The 17,904-nt window shown below is 42.8% G+C and overlaps 1 protein-coding gene across 1 annotated transcript; it reads right to left on the bottom strand.

Moving 5' to 3' along the window:
- Positions 1–4,534: 4,534 nt before the first annotated feature.
- On the bottom strand, positions 4,535–15,887 carry LOC116689589 (3-hydroxy-3-methylglutaryl-coenzyme A reductase-like). The gene is given in 22 exon segments (XM_032516139.1): positions 4,535–5,564; positions 6,593–6,747; positions 6,858–7,016; positions 7,112–7,252; positions 7,961–8,131; positions 8,219–8,324; positions 8,437–8,594; positions 8,770–8,928; positions 9,826–10,020; positions 10,714–10,874; positions 10,955–11,208; positions 11,735–11,895; positions 11,982–12,049; positions 12,052–12,100; positions 12,286–12,356; positions 12,359–12,409; positions 12,914–13,019; positions 13,111–13,195; positions 13,280–13,367; positions 13,489–13,600; positions 14,167–14,343; positions 15,634–15,887. Coding segments are annotated over 21 exon segments (2,670 nt in total). The 5' UTR covers positions 14,332–14,343; positions 15,634–15,887; the 3' UTR covers positions 4,535–5,509.
- Between the last annotated feature and the right edge of the window lie 2,017 nt (positions 15,888–17,904).

Below are 17,904 nucleotides of genomic sequence, written 5' to 3'. Positions count from 1 at the left end.
GAGCCGTGTTTTCGTAATTTGGGACATATCTGCCAATAAATACATGGAGATTTAAAGTGAAAAACCCGAATGAGGGTCCACTGTAGCTTGAAGGGGGTCCCCCACGTGGGGACTGGGGCTGCACTCCCCGATGTAAGTAAAGTGCAGAGGGTTTTTGTCGCGCAGGCGCCCAATTTGGACAAGTAAAGATGTGGGGTTCCAGCGTCACTTTGCGACAAGTAGCCTCAAGGCTAACGCCCGACTTTTTCCCAAATGTAAATTTCAGTAAAATTGCCCAAAACTTAACGAAGTTCTTTCCCAAGGGTTGACTAAAAAGTTACCCAAAAAACAAAAAAAGGGCTGCCAGGGAATGGCGTTTTGGGGCTAACGTTAGCAATAAAAAAGAAATTAGATAGCAAAAACGTTTTTGAAATCCCAAAATGCTAGCCAATAGCAGTCAAACACAAAAGGTGTCACTTTTTTTTGGCTTTTTTGAGCAAAGGGTTGGGCAATGAAACTCTTAAAAAGCGGGGGACTTTTTTTTGGAAATTTTTCCCATCTTCTTTTATTATTGTAAAAAAAAGGTTTTTACAAAATTTCCCCTTTGGGGGTACCAAAAATGTATTTCTGATTCTGATTTCCCTTATGGGCTTGTGCTGTGCGTCCTGCGTCGGCTTCTTTGAGCCTTATTGCCGGCTGGTAAACAACGAGTTGGCGCATTACCGCCACCAGCTGGTGTGGAGTGTGAATCACAACTTAGTTGTTCAAGACAAAAACCCCAATGAAAAATTTAATTTTTTTTTTTATTAATATTTATAACAAAAACCAAAGGAAAACCGTTTTGCTAAAAAGGCTCTGGTGGGGCTATTTAAAAAAATTAAATAAAAAACATACTGTGGAAATAATAAAATTCCCAAAGTTGTGTGGGATGATGATGGTGGGGGGGGGTTGTGGAGATGTGTGAAAAATCAAAAATCAAAACATATACTTAACTAAATGATACCTTCCCAATCATTATAATTTGTCTCTATCCTGAAATATATTCTGATATTGAAGCAATAAGTGTTAATACTCATTTCTTGAGGTCTTTTGTAGAATAACCATAACTCTGGAATAACCAATCATTCTGTAGAAAACAGCACGAGGGTGTGGAAGGTGCAAACAGACAGCGAGGCGTTCAGGTTCTGCTGCGGAACCAATCTTAGCATTGATTAACCTTTTAAATCTCTCTGACACATAACATTACGATTCTTTCTCAAACCCACAGAATATTATTTAAAATTCCAGTTTTCAGATGACACACAATAGTACAGCAGATGTGATACTGTCAGACCGAGTGGAATAAGATCCTTCTGGACAACCGTACAGCTACTTCAAAGGACATAAAGTACTGGTTGCTTTGTACACAATGAACTGCAAGGATGCATTTACGTCCAGCCCAAAATACAACATCATCAGGTGTATTCCCATGAAGGCTACTGTTAAAGCGAGTAATTCAAATTCTGCACAACAACACATAACAGTCTGTGATAATGTGTACAAAATATTAGTAGCACCATGAGTTTTCCGCAAGTCATGGGAGTGTCCAGTGTTGGACAGCCAGTGTGGACACGGGGCTGTCTGCAGGGCGCTGCCTTCATCCCCAGACAGAAGAGTTTACACGCACTGTGCATGTGGAACCAGCTCACTGAGCTCCTCAGGGCTGCTTAACTCTGCTCATGGTACCGTGTGCTGAATACTGAGCGTTGCTCACTGCACTGTTTCACTTTTCCATCATGTTCCTCAGATACAAAATGCATTCTAAATAGTGTTGTTTTTATCATCCAGGACATGCTGTGTGAGAACACCATGTGCTGTGACAATACTTCATTCAGTCCATTTCTTCATCGTGCCATTACTGAGATTTATATCAGTCTCCTAAAAGGGATCATTTCTTGATGATTCAGCAGAATATCTGAACAGCCAAAAAACAGTCTGAAGTGATGTTGCTCTGTGAGCATGCCTGAGAAGATTCAAGAAACTTTATTGTCATTGTATGAACACACCGAAATTACATTGGTGGCAATCAGAGAAGCAGCAGTAAATAAATACAAGATAAAAAAAGGCATTGTATATCGTACTCGTGAGTTTTTTTAAGTGTTATTGTGTTTTCATAATAAGTAACAGCAAAGTTTAATGACTTTTTGTGCGTATTAAAGCATCGGTGAGTCATAGTAATCATTCTTGTACTGTCCTCACATCATTAATTACAGTAACTCATGCAGTACTACATACATGTATTACATTTACTGTAACTCATGCAGCACTACATACAGTACATGTATTCAATTTACAGTAACTCATGCAGTACTACATACTTGTATTCAATTTACAGTAATTAATGCAGTGCTACATGACAGAGAAATTCATTTTTATTTCATATTTCTCTGTAGTAGTGTCTTAAAATATTATAACTTTCATACTTATTATATATATTCATAGCTTGCTTGTCATATATTCTTACATGCTTATTATATTTTATAATCTTATATGCACATTTAACAATACTGTGTTTCTCTTTGCTCTCCCTCTTTTCATGTACTGTATTTATTTTACACTAATTTATGCAGTTCTACATACATGTACTGTATTGAATTTACAGTAACTCATGCAGTACTACATATGTGTATTCAATTTACAGTAACTCATGCAGTACTACAAACAGTACATGTATTCAATTTACAGTACTTCATGCAGTGCTACATACTTGCATTCAATTTACAGTAACTCATACAGTGCTACATGCATGTACTGTATTTATTTTACACTTACTCATGCAGTACTACAAACATGTGCTGTATTTAATTTACAGTAACTCATGCATTGCTACATGCATGTACATGTATTTAATTTACAGTAACTCATGCAGTACTACATATGTGCATTCAATTTACAGTAACTTATGCAGTACTACATACAGTACATGTAATCAATTCACAGTAACTTATGCAGTAATACATACAGTACATGTATTTAATGTACAGTAACTCATGCAGTATTACGTACTTATATTCAATTGAAGTAACTCATGCATTGCTACATGCATGTACATGTATTTAATTTACAGTAACTCATGCAGTACTACATACTTATATTCAATTTAAGTAACTCATGCAGTTTTACATACAGTACATGTATTTAATTTACAGTAACTCATGCAGTAATACATACTTGTATTCAATTTACAGTAACTTATGCACTGCTACATGCATGTACTGTATTTATTTTACAGTATCTCATAAAGTACTACATACTTGCATTCAATTTACAGTAACTCATGCATTGCTACATGCATGTACATGTATTTAATTTACAGTAACTCATGCAGCACTACATACTTATATTCAGTTTAAGTAACTCATGCAGTATTACATACAGTACATGTATTTAATTTACAGTAACTCATGCAGTAATACATACTTGTATTCAATTTACAGTAACTCATGCACTGCTACATGCATGTACTGTATTTATTTTACAGTATCTCAAGCAGTACTGCATACAGTATTCATGCTATGTGTGTATTCGTGTCCCATAAGTGTTGAACAGAGACGTGAAGCCCTGCCTGTTCTCTTTCTGCAGAGCAGCTCACTCCACGTTATTCAGAAACCGTCCTACCAGGGGTTGGCCAATCAGTCCGCTCCCAACTGGTGAGATGTGTTGGGCCCTCGTCTGATTGGCTGGCAGCTTCTCTGGTGACAGCTCAGTGGAGGATCTCAGACTCTGCTGATGAGATCATTGGACAGGATGTGAGGAAAAGGGTGAGAAACTAAAGCCCTGTAATCTCATTAGAGGTGAAACTTTCACTAACCTACAGGTGTCATTCATTGATTAGATTGATCTGGGCTAAAGTTGGACTCCCGGGCTAAACCGGGCCAAACCAGGCCACTGGAGATCTCAGAGCAGGGCTACTGCAGGATTCAAACACCCAGGTTCAGGATCTTAAGAATGTTGGATTCTATTTACTACTAATATATGTATCGTTGATTGATTTCAAACAGACGGATTTCAAAAGTCAGAACCTCACAATGATAATTTAAGTCTGATAGAGTTTATGTAAATAATAAGTCATTTTTGTAAATTACTTTTACAACACAAATTTTTCTCATTAACTACCGATTTAAAAGTATATGTTTATAATGTTTAATAAATAGGAACAAGAAGGCGCTCCAGAGGATGAAGTGTTGAGCAGAGCCAGATTAATCACTCAATAGTCAATCTCAATAGTTTATGGTTTTTCTTTTCTTTTTTAGAGACATATTTTGGAATCCAATGATGTATCAGTGATGCACCATGTTAGCACAACGTAAACTGATATAAGACATTGTTTTTGAATTGAAAATTAGTTACTTTTTCTCTCTGAACATCAAAACAAAGCCATGCCACACGATTAGAGACTGCTGCTGCAATCAACCGTAGCTTCTCAGTGGTGCCTTCACTGTCACGTTATTTTACATTCCACATTCCATCTTAAGTGCAATTCATGACAAAGCATCAATAATAACCGGACAATGTGTCATTGTTAAGTCCTTTTAGATTTATTACAAAATATATCCAAAATATTTGCCATTCACTGGTACAACAGGAAGCCTCGCTATAACTGAATTCATTGAATCAGCACATCTGCAGCACATCACAAGCACACTGACATCACTTTGTTGGGATGGGTTACATCACACACACACACACACACACACACACACTTATTGAAACAGTGCAGAGGCGTTTCTTTTGTTTCTTTATGGTAATTTTAGAGTTCAATCCCAACATGAAGGGGCAATGATTTGTTGCATGGCGCCATTAGCAGTGTAGGCAACTGAAGCATTATTTGTGTATATTCCCTTCTTTTCTTCTTCTCTTTAATTAAAGGACACACTCATGATTTTGTCCTCCTCGCTTGTTCTGTACAGAGATGAACTGCCTGTAAGTGAGGCTTGCAGTCTTGGCTTTAAAGCGCCACTAGGACCCAGATAATCAATCATTCATACATTCATTCCTGAGCTCAGTCGTGGTTAATCTGTCTGTCTGCAGAGGTGGAACCAGGACTTGGGTCTTGGCCTTGTTAGCTTCGGAGAAAGTGCCCTGATGAAGAACGGTGTTGCTACAGCAACACACATTCAACAATCACAGATATTCATTGTGTGCTGTATGTGTTCACAACGCTCCATTTGGCAACAGAGCAGCAGAAATACTGTATGTCATCAGAACCCAAACTGTTTGTTTCCCAAAAACCTGACAGCATTCTTAAAAGTGGAAATAAAAGAAGTCAGTGATAAAGTGCTCCAAGCCAGCCCCATAAAACACACACAGGTACAGAAGATGAATATACTGCCACAGATTAGTCTTTCATATCCAGCAGTGACATTGGTCAAAAGACAGCAGTGTCTCTTTGAAAGCACTTTGGAAGACATCAGAGCTCTGCTTTCTTCGTGAATGATTAGTCCCTTTTCATATGGTCCATACAGTATGTTCCTGGGTCCAGCAACTGGGCTCAGGAGGCTTTCTTGGTGCATGTTCCGGGAGTCTCCTGGAGGTTCACCTTGGATCTGCAGACACAACACATGGATCACTTTCCAGCATGCTGTATGTCAAATACACACTGCTGATACATTGTGTATCTATGGCAAATGAGCTAACGTGGAAATGGCATAATGACTGTATGTGTGTCAAAGGTATATATATTTTAATTATACCAAGGATAATTACTAAGAAATACTAAGGACGCAGATACTATAGCTGAATAAGGCTTAAATAGGTGGTTTATCATTTTTATAATTTCATTTATAATTTATATTCTTTATCAATCCCCCTACTCTGTTGTTATTACACACTACACACAGGCCTGAAATACACACACACACACACGCTCAGGTCCTAGACATGTACTAATGGAGAGATGTCATAGTGAATGGGCTGCCAGTGCTGGACCAGCACCCTGAGCGGCTGAGGGGGGTTCGGTGCCTTGCTCAAGAACACCTTGGCAGTGCCCACCTTAGTTTGTAATATTGGGCCGGTTCAGACTCTCCTGGAGAGCACACTGCCAGGATCTGAGCCATAAATAAATGCATCTGGATCACAAGTATTATAAGGTCACTTAGTTTAAGTATGGTTGCCTCCAGTGTTGTAGTCAAGACCACCTAAACCGAGACCAAGTCATCACCAAGACCAGAGTGTATCGAGACTGAGACAAGACTTGAGGGGCTGAGACTGAGTCAAGACCAAGGCCAGACCGGTGCCAAACAGCCGGAACTTCTTCTTCTGTCTCCCATATTCACTTTCTTGAGAGTGTGTGTTAAAGCATGAGGAATTCAAAGTAATGACAATAATGCTGTCAGCGTCCACATGGTACAAGCCTTCTGTGATCCTGCAGCATCACTTTGGTGTTCCTTTATGTAAAGATGGTGACACTGACTGGGACAAAGGTCTCTCAGCTAACAGTTTATAGTAATAATAGACCTGGCCATATGCAATGTATATTATACATACAAAGCCTTTAGTCTGTGGCATATCTTTTGGATGTTTGTGCTAATGAACATAAACGTGTCAGTCTGTAAGGAAGGTCCCTTGCTCTCACCTGTTGTGTGTCATGTGGCTCTTGACCAGGTGTCCTGCAGAAAGAGCAGCCATCAGTGAGAGCTCTCCAGCCAGCACGGTGGCACACACCACCCGGGCCAGCTGCCGGGCGTTCTCCCCCGGACAGTCCTGACTGGCTCCCTGCACGCCAAGCATCTACACAAACACACACAAAAAAATTAATCTTGTTAGACTGAATGTAAATTACTGTTATCTGTGTGTGTGTGTGTGTGTGTGTGTGTGTGTGTGTGTGTGTGTGTGTGTACCTGGAGGCAGGCTTGCTGGGGGGGCAGGCTGGTGCCCCCTCCCACAGTGCCCAGCTCTATGGAGGGCATGGTGCAGCTGATGTACAGGTCCTCCCCTATGGGTCCGGATGCCTCCATCAGGGTGATACAGTTACTGCTGCCCACTGACTGGGCGGGGTCCTGGAGGACACATACACACAGCCACATCCATTAAGACAGGAAACACAGGAACACATGGGAACAAACAGATGCACAGTATTGTCCTCCTACTGTACCTGTCCACAGGCTATGTAGATGGCCGCCACCAGGTTGGCAGCGTGAGCGTTGAATCCCCCGATGCTCCCCGCCATGGCTGAGCCCACCAGGTTCTTACTGATGTTCACCTCCACCAGGGCTCCTGTCGTCGTTTTCAAAACCTGCAACACAGCGACACTTTGCTGTTACACAGTCGATATGAGATAGGATGGTTCGAATGAATACATACTAAAGGAACTCACAGAAAACTCAAATATTTATCTATTCAATTTTGATCACGCTATGGAGTTTAGTTTTACCATTCATCATTTCCTTCTGTGTGCCTTTGTAATATCAGTCATACAGATCAAAGTACTGAAGTACATTTTCCCTGTTGGTTTGTTTTCAGTTGCTCACACAATACAAACAGAGTAAGGTCTAAAAACATCAAGTGTGAAGTGCCCATGAAACATATTTTAAATGAAAGGATCAAAAAAATGTCAAGTCCGCCTAACAACAACCCTTACATGCCCGTATAAACGTTTGTGGCTGTCTTCCAAAGTCTTTTTTGGACAGATGTTTCAGCGTATGGACAGGAATGTACTAACAATATATAGTATAAAGTATATAGAATATAAAGTTTGAACCCTACCTGCTGAATCTTGTTAGCTACTGTTAGCACCTAGTGTCACCCACTAGTGAAAGAATGTGCAGCAATCCCAGCATGCAGTTACATCTTTATTAAAGATTTCTTTTTATTGGTGTAACTTTGGGCCTTCTCAGTGACACTTTTAGGGGCTATCCACAAGGCATTTTCTGTTCTGTTTCATTTCTGGCCACTGGTTTAAAGTAAAGCCAGTTAAGACCTTACAGAGTGGGGCTCCTCCTACCTCTCGGACCACTTTAGCAGGGATGGTGGCCTCACAGACTGCGGACTTGCCCCTGCCTTCAATCCAGTTGATGGCGGCCGGTTTCTTGTCGGTGCAGTAGTTCCCGCTGACAGCCAGCACCTGCAGCTCTGGGAAGTGCTGCTGCAGTTTGCTCAGAGCTTGTTCCGTGCCCTGCAGGCATAATAAGGAGGCTTCAAACCAGGCCACGGACATCCACACACATACACACACACACACACAGTCATTATAGTTAGTTACCTTTGAGATCATATTCATCCCCATGGCATCTCCAGTCTTGGAATGGAAGCGGATGTAGAGGTTTCTCCCAGCCAGACCAACCAGCACCTTCTGGAGCCGAGCAAACCTGCCAACAGCAACCACACACTCTTTCACACTGGACAACATGCTGACCCACAACGGACACTGAGCCCACACTCTGAATTCAGGTCCTGTCCATGTTCAGGTTCATGTTTTACCTGCTGGTGCTGTCAAAGGCCTCTTTGACGTCCTGAAAGCCGTCCGTGCTCTCCAGCCAGGCCTTGACCTCCGCAGCCTGGCAGGCGGAGGGCAGCCTCACCACGGGCCCTCGAGTCATGCTGTCAGCCAGGATACGACAGCTGGCCCCGCCTCCCAGCTGCAGCAACACAAGTTACACACAGGTTGGAAATAAGACCACATTGAAGATTTGGAGAAATCTACAGCTACTGCTCTACAAAAAGACCAGCGTCTGCAGCTCAGGGCCAATTAGCAATACTGCAAGCATATTATTTGCCCCCCCCGGTACTTTGATCAATATATGTGATACTTACAGCGATTGCTCGACAGCCGCGGTTGGTGCTTGCAACCAAGCAGCCCTCTGTGGTTGCCATGGGAACCTGGAACTGCTTCCCGTCCAGATGCAGCGGTCCAGCCACGCCTACTGGTACGGGCACGTAGCCAATCACATTCTCACAGCAGGTGCCCATAACCTGGAAACCAGAGACAGACGAAACATTGACCAGCTTGTAAAACAGGAAGAGTTGATCATCTAATTCCTTTTATATTTCGATATTTCAGTATTGTGATTCCTTATTTTCTGCATTTTTCATTATACTCAAGCAATAAATCACCCTACAGCATGACCAACCCAACCTGTGATACAGTCAACATATGTTCTGCCCATACATGTAGAAAGATGAAATGAGATGAACAATATATTTAATTTAGCTATTGAATTTTAAAAAACTTCAATCTCAGTGAAACTTCTAAACATCACGACTGAACGTTTTAATAATATCTGAGAGCATTGCAGTACAACAGCCCGGTGAGAACAATACTATATGAAAAATAACTATGAATCTTTCTGATCTCCAGTCAGTGACAGAATTGTAACCAATCAAACAAACTAACATGCACACTGACTCTCTTGTATTAAGCTTTGTTGTGAACATGTTGTTACAGTGAGGGGGAGATGTTACGCGGAGAACTTTACCGATCCTGAGGAGCTGCAGCACTTAATCAACGTGAAACCCACACACTCTATATTCCCTACCAGTCGACAACTTTACTGCTAATGTCTTCTCTGCTCGGCGACAGCTGGCTGCTCTGATCCTCCTCCTGTGTCTCCACCACACACACACACTGCACCGAGCTATTCCCCAAAAGGAGCTACGCTGCTCTTCAACAATGTCAGATGTTAACATGTGGATGGCACATAAACCGGGCCGTGACCTTATTCACACAGTAGTCTTGTAAGCATCAAAGCTTGCACAAGCTTAAAAAACTCTGACTTCACTGACTGATTGTGAAGCATTAAACAAGAAAAATATGCTCTATTACATGCAATGGTTTGAATGTGAATAATCGTTGTGTGTGTGTTTCTTCACCTTGGAGTAGTCGTAGTCGGTGTACGGCAGGGAGGAAAGCGCCGAGGGAGAGGGAAGCTTGGCAGATATCACCTGTCTGCGTATGGCCACTCCTCTCTCAGGCCTCTCCATCACGGCCTCCAGTTTGTATGCAGGGATGTGTTTGGAGCCGACCAGCCGCATCACCTCAGCGTCGCTCAGGAAACGAGCCCCCATCTGCAGGAGACACAATCACGCAGGGACTTAGTCTCAACAGTGCAGTCAGGTCGGACCAGTGCTCAGTCACGCGTCTTAAAAAGTCACTTAAGATTTGAAGAAACGGATTATGACAATATGTTTGCAGCTTTTTGCTGGGGAAGCCAGTGATGATTGTTGCTAAAGGGATCTGGACTCACTGCAGGCTGGCTGCAGACTGAAAATGATCATCATCTCATATGATAGTTGTGCATGTAGCTTAGCATCAACTTAAGTGTTAGCCAATGTAATGTCTCTGCTTCTGATAGTGTTAACAGCTCTGTCTGTCCACACATTCTAACCATTGGAAATATTGCCATATGTAGTCCTTTGCAGTGCAGCGTGGGAGCAATGTGACCTGTCTAAGAAAGTGCTAAACTGTGGAGAAGGTAGGACACACAGTGCCAGTGGAATCCCTTCTTTTCTGCTGACGTCATGCTCTAATCGCTTCAGCCTCAAAGAGAGAGTGGAGTAACTAAGCTCATTACCACGTATTAAATCACACAACCACCTCAGACCCTGCAGTCTTATTGGTGGGATACGGCTCTATGGATGAACTAGACACTTTAGGGAGCAGGGAGGATGGGGGGGGGGCAAGTGACATAACCTATCAGCCAACTGAAAGGAGGTTAGCAAAGGGATCAGCTGTGAAAGGCTTTATGTGAAATGTCTCACCTCGGGGTTGTTGAGGATGGCCACACATTGGTCCAGGTCTCTAGGCTCTGTGGTAGGGCTTGGCTGCTTGGTCTCCGACTTGATCTCCTCCTCCCCCACAACAAAGAAGCTCTTTGGCTGGGGTTCAGCCACCGGGGCAGACAAGGGCCGTATCACTTCATCTGGGGAAACAGGGCGGAGTTGGGTACCACGGCGCCGCACATGTTGCTCCGCTGCTGAGCATCACTGGGCACACACTCACCTCTCTGCGCCTTGTTGGCAGGTTCCGGGGCGACCACGCTCAGTGGGAGGGCGGGGGGTCGGGGACAGCCCGGCTCCTTCCTGCAGCAGGTGTCAGCGGGCCGTCGGGGGGGCAGGGCCGGGGCAGACATGGTGATGGGGTTCTTCAGTGACAGCGTAGACTCCATCTCAACCTGCTCAAAGAAGATGTACTTGATAGCCAGCAGCAGCGCCAAGGCCAGACAGATCACCTGCTCGATGTCCATGGTGATCATCCTGCAGGGAGGAGGCACAAACACACCTTTTAGTTTGGATTCCAGAAGACTGGCCAGGGCTGCCAACTGTTTAGTTGTGTCTTCAATATACACTGTGATGTCCTCTTTAAGCTGAGCTATCAACTCTAATGTCTTCAACACACATTTCTATTGTGTACACAACTTAAAGGTCTCATTACCTTAGCACCAAGTGGTTTGACAGTGTCAGAGTAAAAATCCTAGAGGATTAAGTGAGTATGCCTATGTGTAACATAATTTCCTATCTGGAATTTTTTAAGATAATAAAGTCGCATCAAGATTTCATGAAATAAAGAAGGTAAATAAATCCCTATCTTGGGTATGTCGAAGTGTTTGCAAGTAGTGTTTGACCTCTTATCCTGGCATATAGCCTCCATTGTTCATAAGCTATATTGCGACTTGTGGATGCATCAAATTCATTTCTGAAGACATCAACAACTTATGCCCTGAATGAGTGCAGGGTAACCGTCACACGCATGAGTTAAAAGCAAGCATATCACCAGCTTCACCTGCTTAGGTAGAACTGCCAAAGCGTTTTTTCTGGCTCAATCCTCCTGGGTGACAGGTGGTCCAGCTCCATGCCAACCTGTGGGATGCCCACTGTGGTGTTGATGGACAAGGGCTCAGCGATCCAGCGGCTGTGGGCGTGGACCATCACCAGGCCCAGAGACTGCACACACAGAGCACGGGTTAGAAATCACACGTCACATATGTTGAAATGAAACAAAGAAAGGCATAAAGCAAGAAAGGAGTTACCATGATCATTTTGACTCTCTGGGTTACAGGGTTGGGTTTGTTGTTATCCTCCTCCTCCATCACTCTGGGAAGTGGCTCAGCTGCCAGATAGGAGTGCCCTCCTGACTCTCACGGGAAAGCTGCACGAGCCAACACACAACACCGTTAGCCAGACTCACACACACACACACACACACACCACACACACACAACACACACACACCACCACACACACACACACACACCACACACACACACACACACACACACACACACACACACACACACACACACACACACACACAAAAAACGCACACAAACGCACACAAGCACTGCAGCCTTACTCCAGCACCAAGGAGACACAAGCAGGGAAGAAAGTCATGAACACAAAGTAGTGGCCAAGACAGACATGCAGCCAAAGCAGCACATGATTTCCAACTGCCGCACACCTGAAAGATCAAGTCAGAGGCTTAGGCTATCTCACCAGGATCACCAAGTCAGAGAGCCACTGTCACTATCTGCTGCAACAGTGCTGCTCTGCTTGCTATGGAGTCTGATTGAATGGACAGATATGTTCAGATAATCGTTTGGTGCCAGCAAGGTAAAGGCTAGTGTGTGTGTGTGTGTGTGCGTGTGTGCGTGGTGTGTGTGTGTGTGTGTGTGTGTGTGTGTGTGTGTGTGTGTGTGTGTGTGTGTGTGTGTGTGTTTGAAGCGTTCTGTCGCCTTAATGCTCTGTTCCGTCTCCTCCAACTCCATGATCACTTGTTTTTGCCTTAATATACATAGGTCAACACCAGAGTTGTAACTCATACGTTTGTGACTAAAGCAGTCCTAACGCTAGTTACACATTCTTAAAGAGTAGCAATATAAAGCCTGTTTCATTTCTGTGATCACACCCAACAGTGATGTCATGGTGTAATGACACGTGGAAAACGCCAAATGGCAGCAATTACCAGACATGGTTCCCACTCCGATCACTAGGCACTCCACCAGGGCGTCCAGAGTGAAGGTAGGTCCCAGTACTGCCATGCCACGAGCAATGTTGTCCCTCACTTCATCCTGAAAACATTTCAGCACAATATACCAGTCAGGGCAACTGCTGAATGTCATGTAGAGTGTTGCAATGTGACAAAGGAATATTTCTTCACACCTGAGAACTGGAGCTTAAGGCGAACTTGGCGAGAGTGCACGCTTTGGAGAGGTCGATGAGAAGCAGGAAGAAAGGCAGAGCCTCACTGGAAGACAGAACACAAGAATCAACTGAGAGTCTTTAACAGGGATTCTGGTAAGCAAGGACAGTATGCAGAGTGTGTACTTACTTGAGACCTGTGAGCTCTTTATCAAGGAAGTGAATGACCACTGTGCTGAATACAAAGCTGGAGAATATGGTGAAAAGGCCAGCAATACCTGCAAGAGAGTAGACGAGCTGCATTTTAGATTTATGTAGATGGCTCACAGCTCCACAGCCACAGAATCTTAGTTACCTTTGACATCTTCTAAACATCTTATGTGAACATGTATAATTTACCTAAAATATATTTGGAACCCAGTTGTCTCAAATTCTGGAACTGGAAGTATATATAGACAATGGCGATGCAGCGTGTGATGGTCAGGATGATGATATCACTGCTCAGAATTTGCTGTAAAAAGAGAGGAAAATCTGATCAGTGGCAAAGTCAAGCTGATATTCATTAGAAATGTATAGTTCAGTAAGGGACAACCCTCAATGAAGGACATTTTGGGAAATAGCCTTCCTCACTTCTTCACCTACCAGCACCTCTAAAGCTCACTGATTAACCTGTTAACTCAGGAGCAGTAACCTTCTGGAGTTGCGTCGTCCCGGTGAGGTTGCCAGTAAGTGATAAGGTGCCAGATAAGACCGTAGCGACTGTACCAAGTGTCATGGCGATCCGTCCAGCAGCTGTTATTTCAGTCTGGCCTGGAGCAGTGGTAAGGCGGACTGACTGACTGACTGACTAACTGACTTTCCTCCCTAGAGTTTGGCTCCACTGCAGATAAAAATGCATTATGTTTTTTAGGATTCATAGCTATTCAGGGTAATGAATATTCAGTTTTAATAGAGAAAAGGGCACTATGTCAGAGCTGTGTTGTTAGGAAACACATTCATATGCTTTCACTGCTTAAGTGTGACATATAATCTGAATTGAAAGTATAAGGAGAGGAACCGATCATCTCATTCACTCACCTCCTCTGTTTTGGGGCAGTCAAAGTTCCAGCCACAGATCTGGTCGTTGCCGGTGAACATGTTCATGGACAACATACAGATGGTGAGGGTGACTGTGCCAACGATCACCTCCCAGGGGTGGGAGGCCACCAGGAGGCCGTGCATACGGAACAGACGGGTCAGCATGGTGCAGCAGAGCTACAAATAACACAGTCAGAGACATGTCAGCTGAAGGTGAATACACCTTTACATTAGAAGTACTCCCAATGGGAACAGGGCATATCAGCGATCAGGGAACACAACCAGAATGGATATCATAAATAATCTTAGATCAGGAAATTAGGATGTTTTGGGTATTAGTGTGTCCTAGAGAGACGAGGTGGGGGCGGAGTCAACATGACACAGAGACAGGAAACTACTCTGAGTTGGGGCGCCTCGGTTCTAAACCATCTCTGCTATGGTGATACAAAATCAAGGAGAAAATGATGCCAGAAAGAATTGTAGGCTATTAAACTATGTGTAAGAAAAACATGTCTTACTTTCTTTACTGCTTAAAATAGAAGCCAATCACAGAGACTTATAAATGAAATAAAATCAATAATCACTAATTTGAAAGTGGTGGGGGGGACACAAACAGGATTTTGAAAAGTGGGGGGGACATGTCATGTAATATGTCTGGATTATTGTTATGAAGCATTATGAATATATTCATGAGTGCTTATAACTATAGTGATACGGTGCTATAAACAGATTTTAATGCATCAAAAGTATGTTTACAATGTGATAAGGACATGGGCTCACAGAAAGTGTCTAATCTCTAATTATAAAACCATTTTTTTAAATCATTCTAGGCTATAAACAAGGCTGTTTAGAAAAATTAAAATTCCAATCATAAATTTCATGAAGAAGAACAATGACAGAAGTTCCTAACTGGGCGATCTGGACCATGAAGTTTATATTACTAAATTAGATAGATATTTATTGATCCCAACAAAATTGGAAATTATAGCGTTACAGCAGCAGATAAACTATTTATAGCTGCATCAATTAAGTCTAGTAATAGATTACTACTGCCCACTGAAAAGTAGGCCTAGGCCTACTTTGGTGACTCATTTCGCTGATAATAATAATAATTCATCACTCATACAGCCTAGGCGTACTTCATTACCCCCAGGGTAAACTGTCCACCGTTGAATAATAATAGAATAGAACTATACATAATATTTCAGAGGGAATAGAAACAACAACAGCCTACACTACACGATATCGTTTACTTAAGTCCCTGTCCTATAGCGGGCCGACGATATTCTTCAGATAATGCCAACTGGATGCTTTTAGCAGAGCGGCTTTGTTGCGGCTTTTGTCCCGGTTAGCATGGTCTACTTTGACGAGAGTCCTAGGCTGGATTTAGCCGTCAGTCTTTCATATAGGCCTTCTTTAAACATAATGTAGCCTTAACTGTTAACTGAAGAGATGCGACTGACTTACCTTTAGCGGGGACTGGGGAAGAGAGAGAGTCTCCCGGTGCGGTGCACAGACAGCCGACTTCAGACACACTTGAAGAGGTATGGTGGTATCAGCTTCCCGGTGAGGAGCACAGACAGCCGGCTACAGACAAACTGAGAGAGGTATGGTGGTATCAGCCTCCCGGTGTGGAGCACAGACAGCCGGCTACAGACACACTGAGAGAGGTATGGTGGTATCAGCCTCCCGGTGTGGAGCACAGACAGCCGGCTACAGACACACTGAGAGAGGTATGGTGGTATCAGCCTCCCGGTGAGGAGCACAGACAGCCGGCTACAGACACAATGAGAGAGAGAGGAGTATGGTGGTATCAGCCTCTCGGTGCGGAGCATGGACAGCCGGCAACACACACAGACCCTGAGGGCTCCCTGTAGCTCACTAATACCGATGGAAAGATGGTCCGCTATTATCATACGACACTTCAGCCAATCACATCGGTCACCTGTCTTATAAACGCACTATCCACGCCCCGTTTCCTAGGAGACTGCAGCAATGGGGCGTGGCCGGAGTGAGGACGCCAAATCTCGCCACCGTACAAACTCAGAAGGTTGCGCAGGGAGCCTATAGCCTGATGGGGCGGGCTGGCCCGTGTTACTGTGCAAGTATCGGTGCCTAAAGATGAGTCTACAAGTGGACTGTCTGAGTCAGTTTAAATTTATATTACTGTGTACAAAATGTTTCGATATGGATTATAGAGGGGTGGATAGTAAATGAGCATGAGGTGTGTGGATGTCTCTTTTTCTTCTCTTTTTAAAATGATAACAAGTTTAATGGGCTGGAAATTATATTTGATAAAGTAGCCTAACTACTGTTATTTCAGGGTCCATTTTGACATTTTAAAGTAGCTCCATGTCTGCAGTGGTTGAAACACATTGTCTTTTTAATGGTTCAGCCATTATGATAAAGGCCTATAATATTTCCTTCCTAGTTATTTTGGAGATTTGATTGCCTTCCTGTTGCTCCAAGTAATGTTGGGATCATCTTATAGCGTTTCCCTATCTACCTTTATTTTTCAGAGTAAACTAGGCATACATAAGCTTTGGTTAGAAATGTACAATAGGCAATACATTTTCATAAATAGGCCCATATGCACATTTTGACATGGCAAACAGTCCTGGTACAGTGCCGGTTCAGGTTTCAAGGCTGAACGGTAATTCAGGCTCAAGGCTGAACCAATTATTCTGTAACTAGCTGATTTCCTAAATTGCACCTCAGAGATGTATTGCCCTGGCCCTTTGCATAGTCTGTACATATCACAAGATAGAACTGACAGAAATGGATGCACCTAAAACAACACAAAGGCTTGGTCATATATTGCAATCATGCATACATTTTAGGTGAGCTGTTGTCATATACATTTAGCCTGTATATCAATAAAAAGGTAAAAAGAAAAATATCCAGCATTTCACATCACACTATTAGTGTCTGACATGCATAGGTAAGCTTCTAAGGCCAAATCTGCACAGTCAAGCCCATTACCAAAATAAAACTTAAATTGCCTCAAAGTAAACCTAACACCTTTAAAGCTTAAATTACCTGTGTGATCAGCAGGGCATACATACTGGTAGAGGATCCACTCATACTGACTTTGCAATACATTGTCTACATCTACCAAAGGGAAACACTGGATAGTTGACTCATTATGTGTCTGCATGAATGAGGCACAGTCAGCAGACTGGTAGTTTGAGCACAGTATTTATTTACAGCACGCATATTCAATTCAGCCTGTGTGTGGTTTTAACTGCAACGAGATAACAAAAAGTCAACAATTCTTTAAAACATGAACATAAATTGACTGCATATATATATATATATATATATATATAATATATATATATATATATATATATATATATATATATATATATAACCTTTAATTGGGTTGACTGATTAAACCTGAAGGGGGTGATTCCTTTCCATGCAGGAGTGTTTGATTTTCACTTCCCTGCCTCAGGTGTGGTCAGGTCACCTCTGTTGACCTTTATTGTAATATCTGGTGATTCATAGAAACATGTTTATGATGGATTCTGCTAAGAAATGACTGCAACATTGTTTTAAAGGCCCACACCTCGTCAGATGTAGGCAATGGTGTAAATGAAAGTTCCCAATATTTTTTGGGAACACATGAAGAGGATTTTTGGGGTGCTATGGTTCAAGTACAGCTATGACTCATTAGAGTGAGGTGTCTTTTTATCAATAGAATTGTAAAACAATAAGTAACAAAACACACACAGA

Source organism: Etheostoma spectabile, chromosome 5 (assembly GCF_008692095.1).
Source record: "Etheostoma spectabile isolate EspeVRDwgs_2016 chromosome 5, UIUC_Espe_1.0, whole genome shotgun sequence".
NCBI lineage: Eukaryota > Metazoa > Chordata > Actinopteri > Perciformes > Percidae > Etheostoma > Etheostoma spectabile.
The sequence above is the reverse complement of the archived record's forward strand: the minus strand, read 5'-3'. Positions and strand labels throughout refer to the sequence as shown.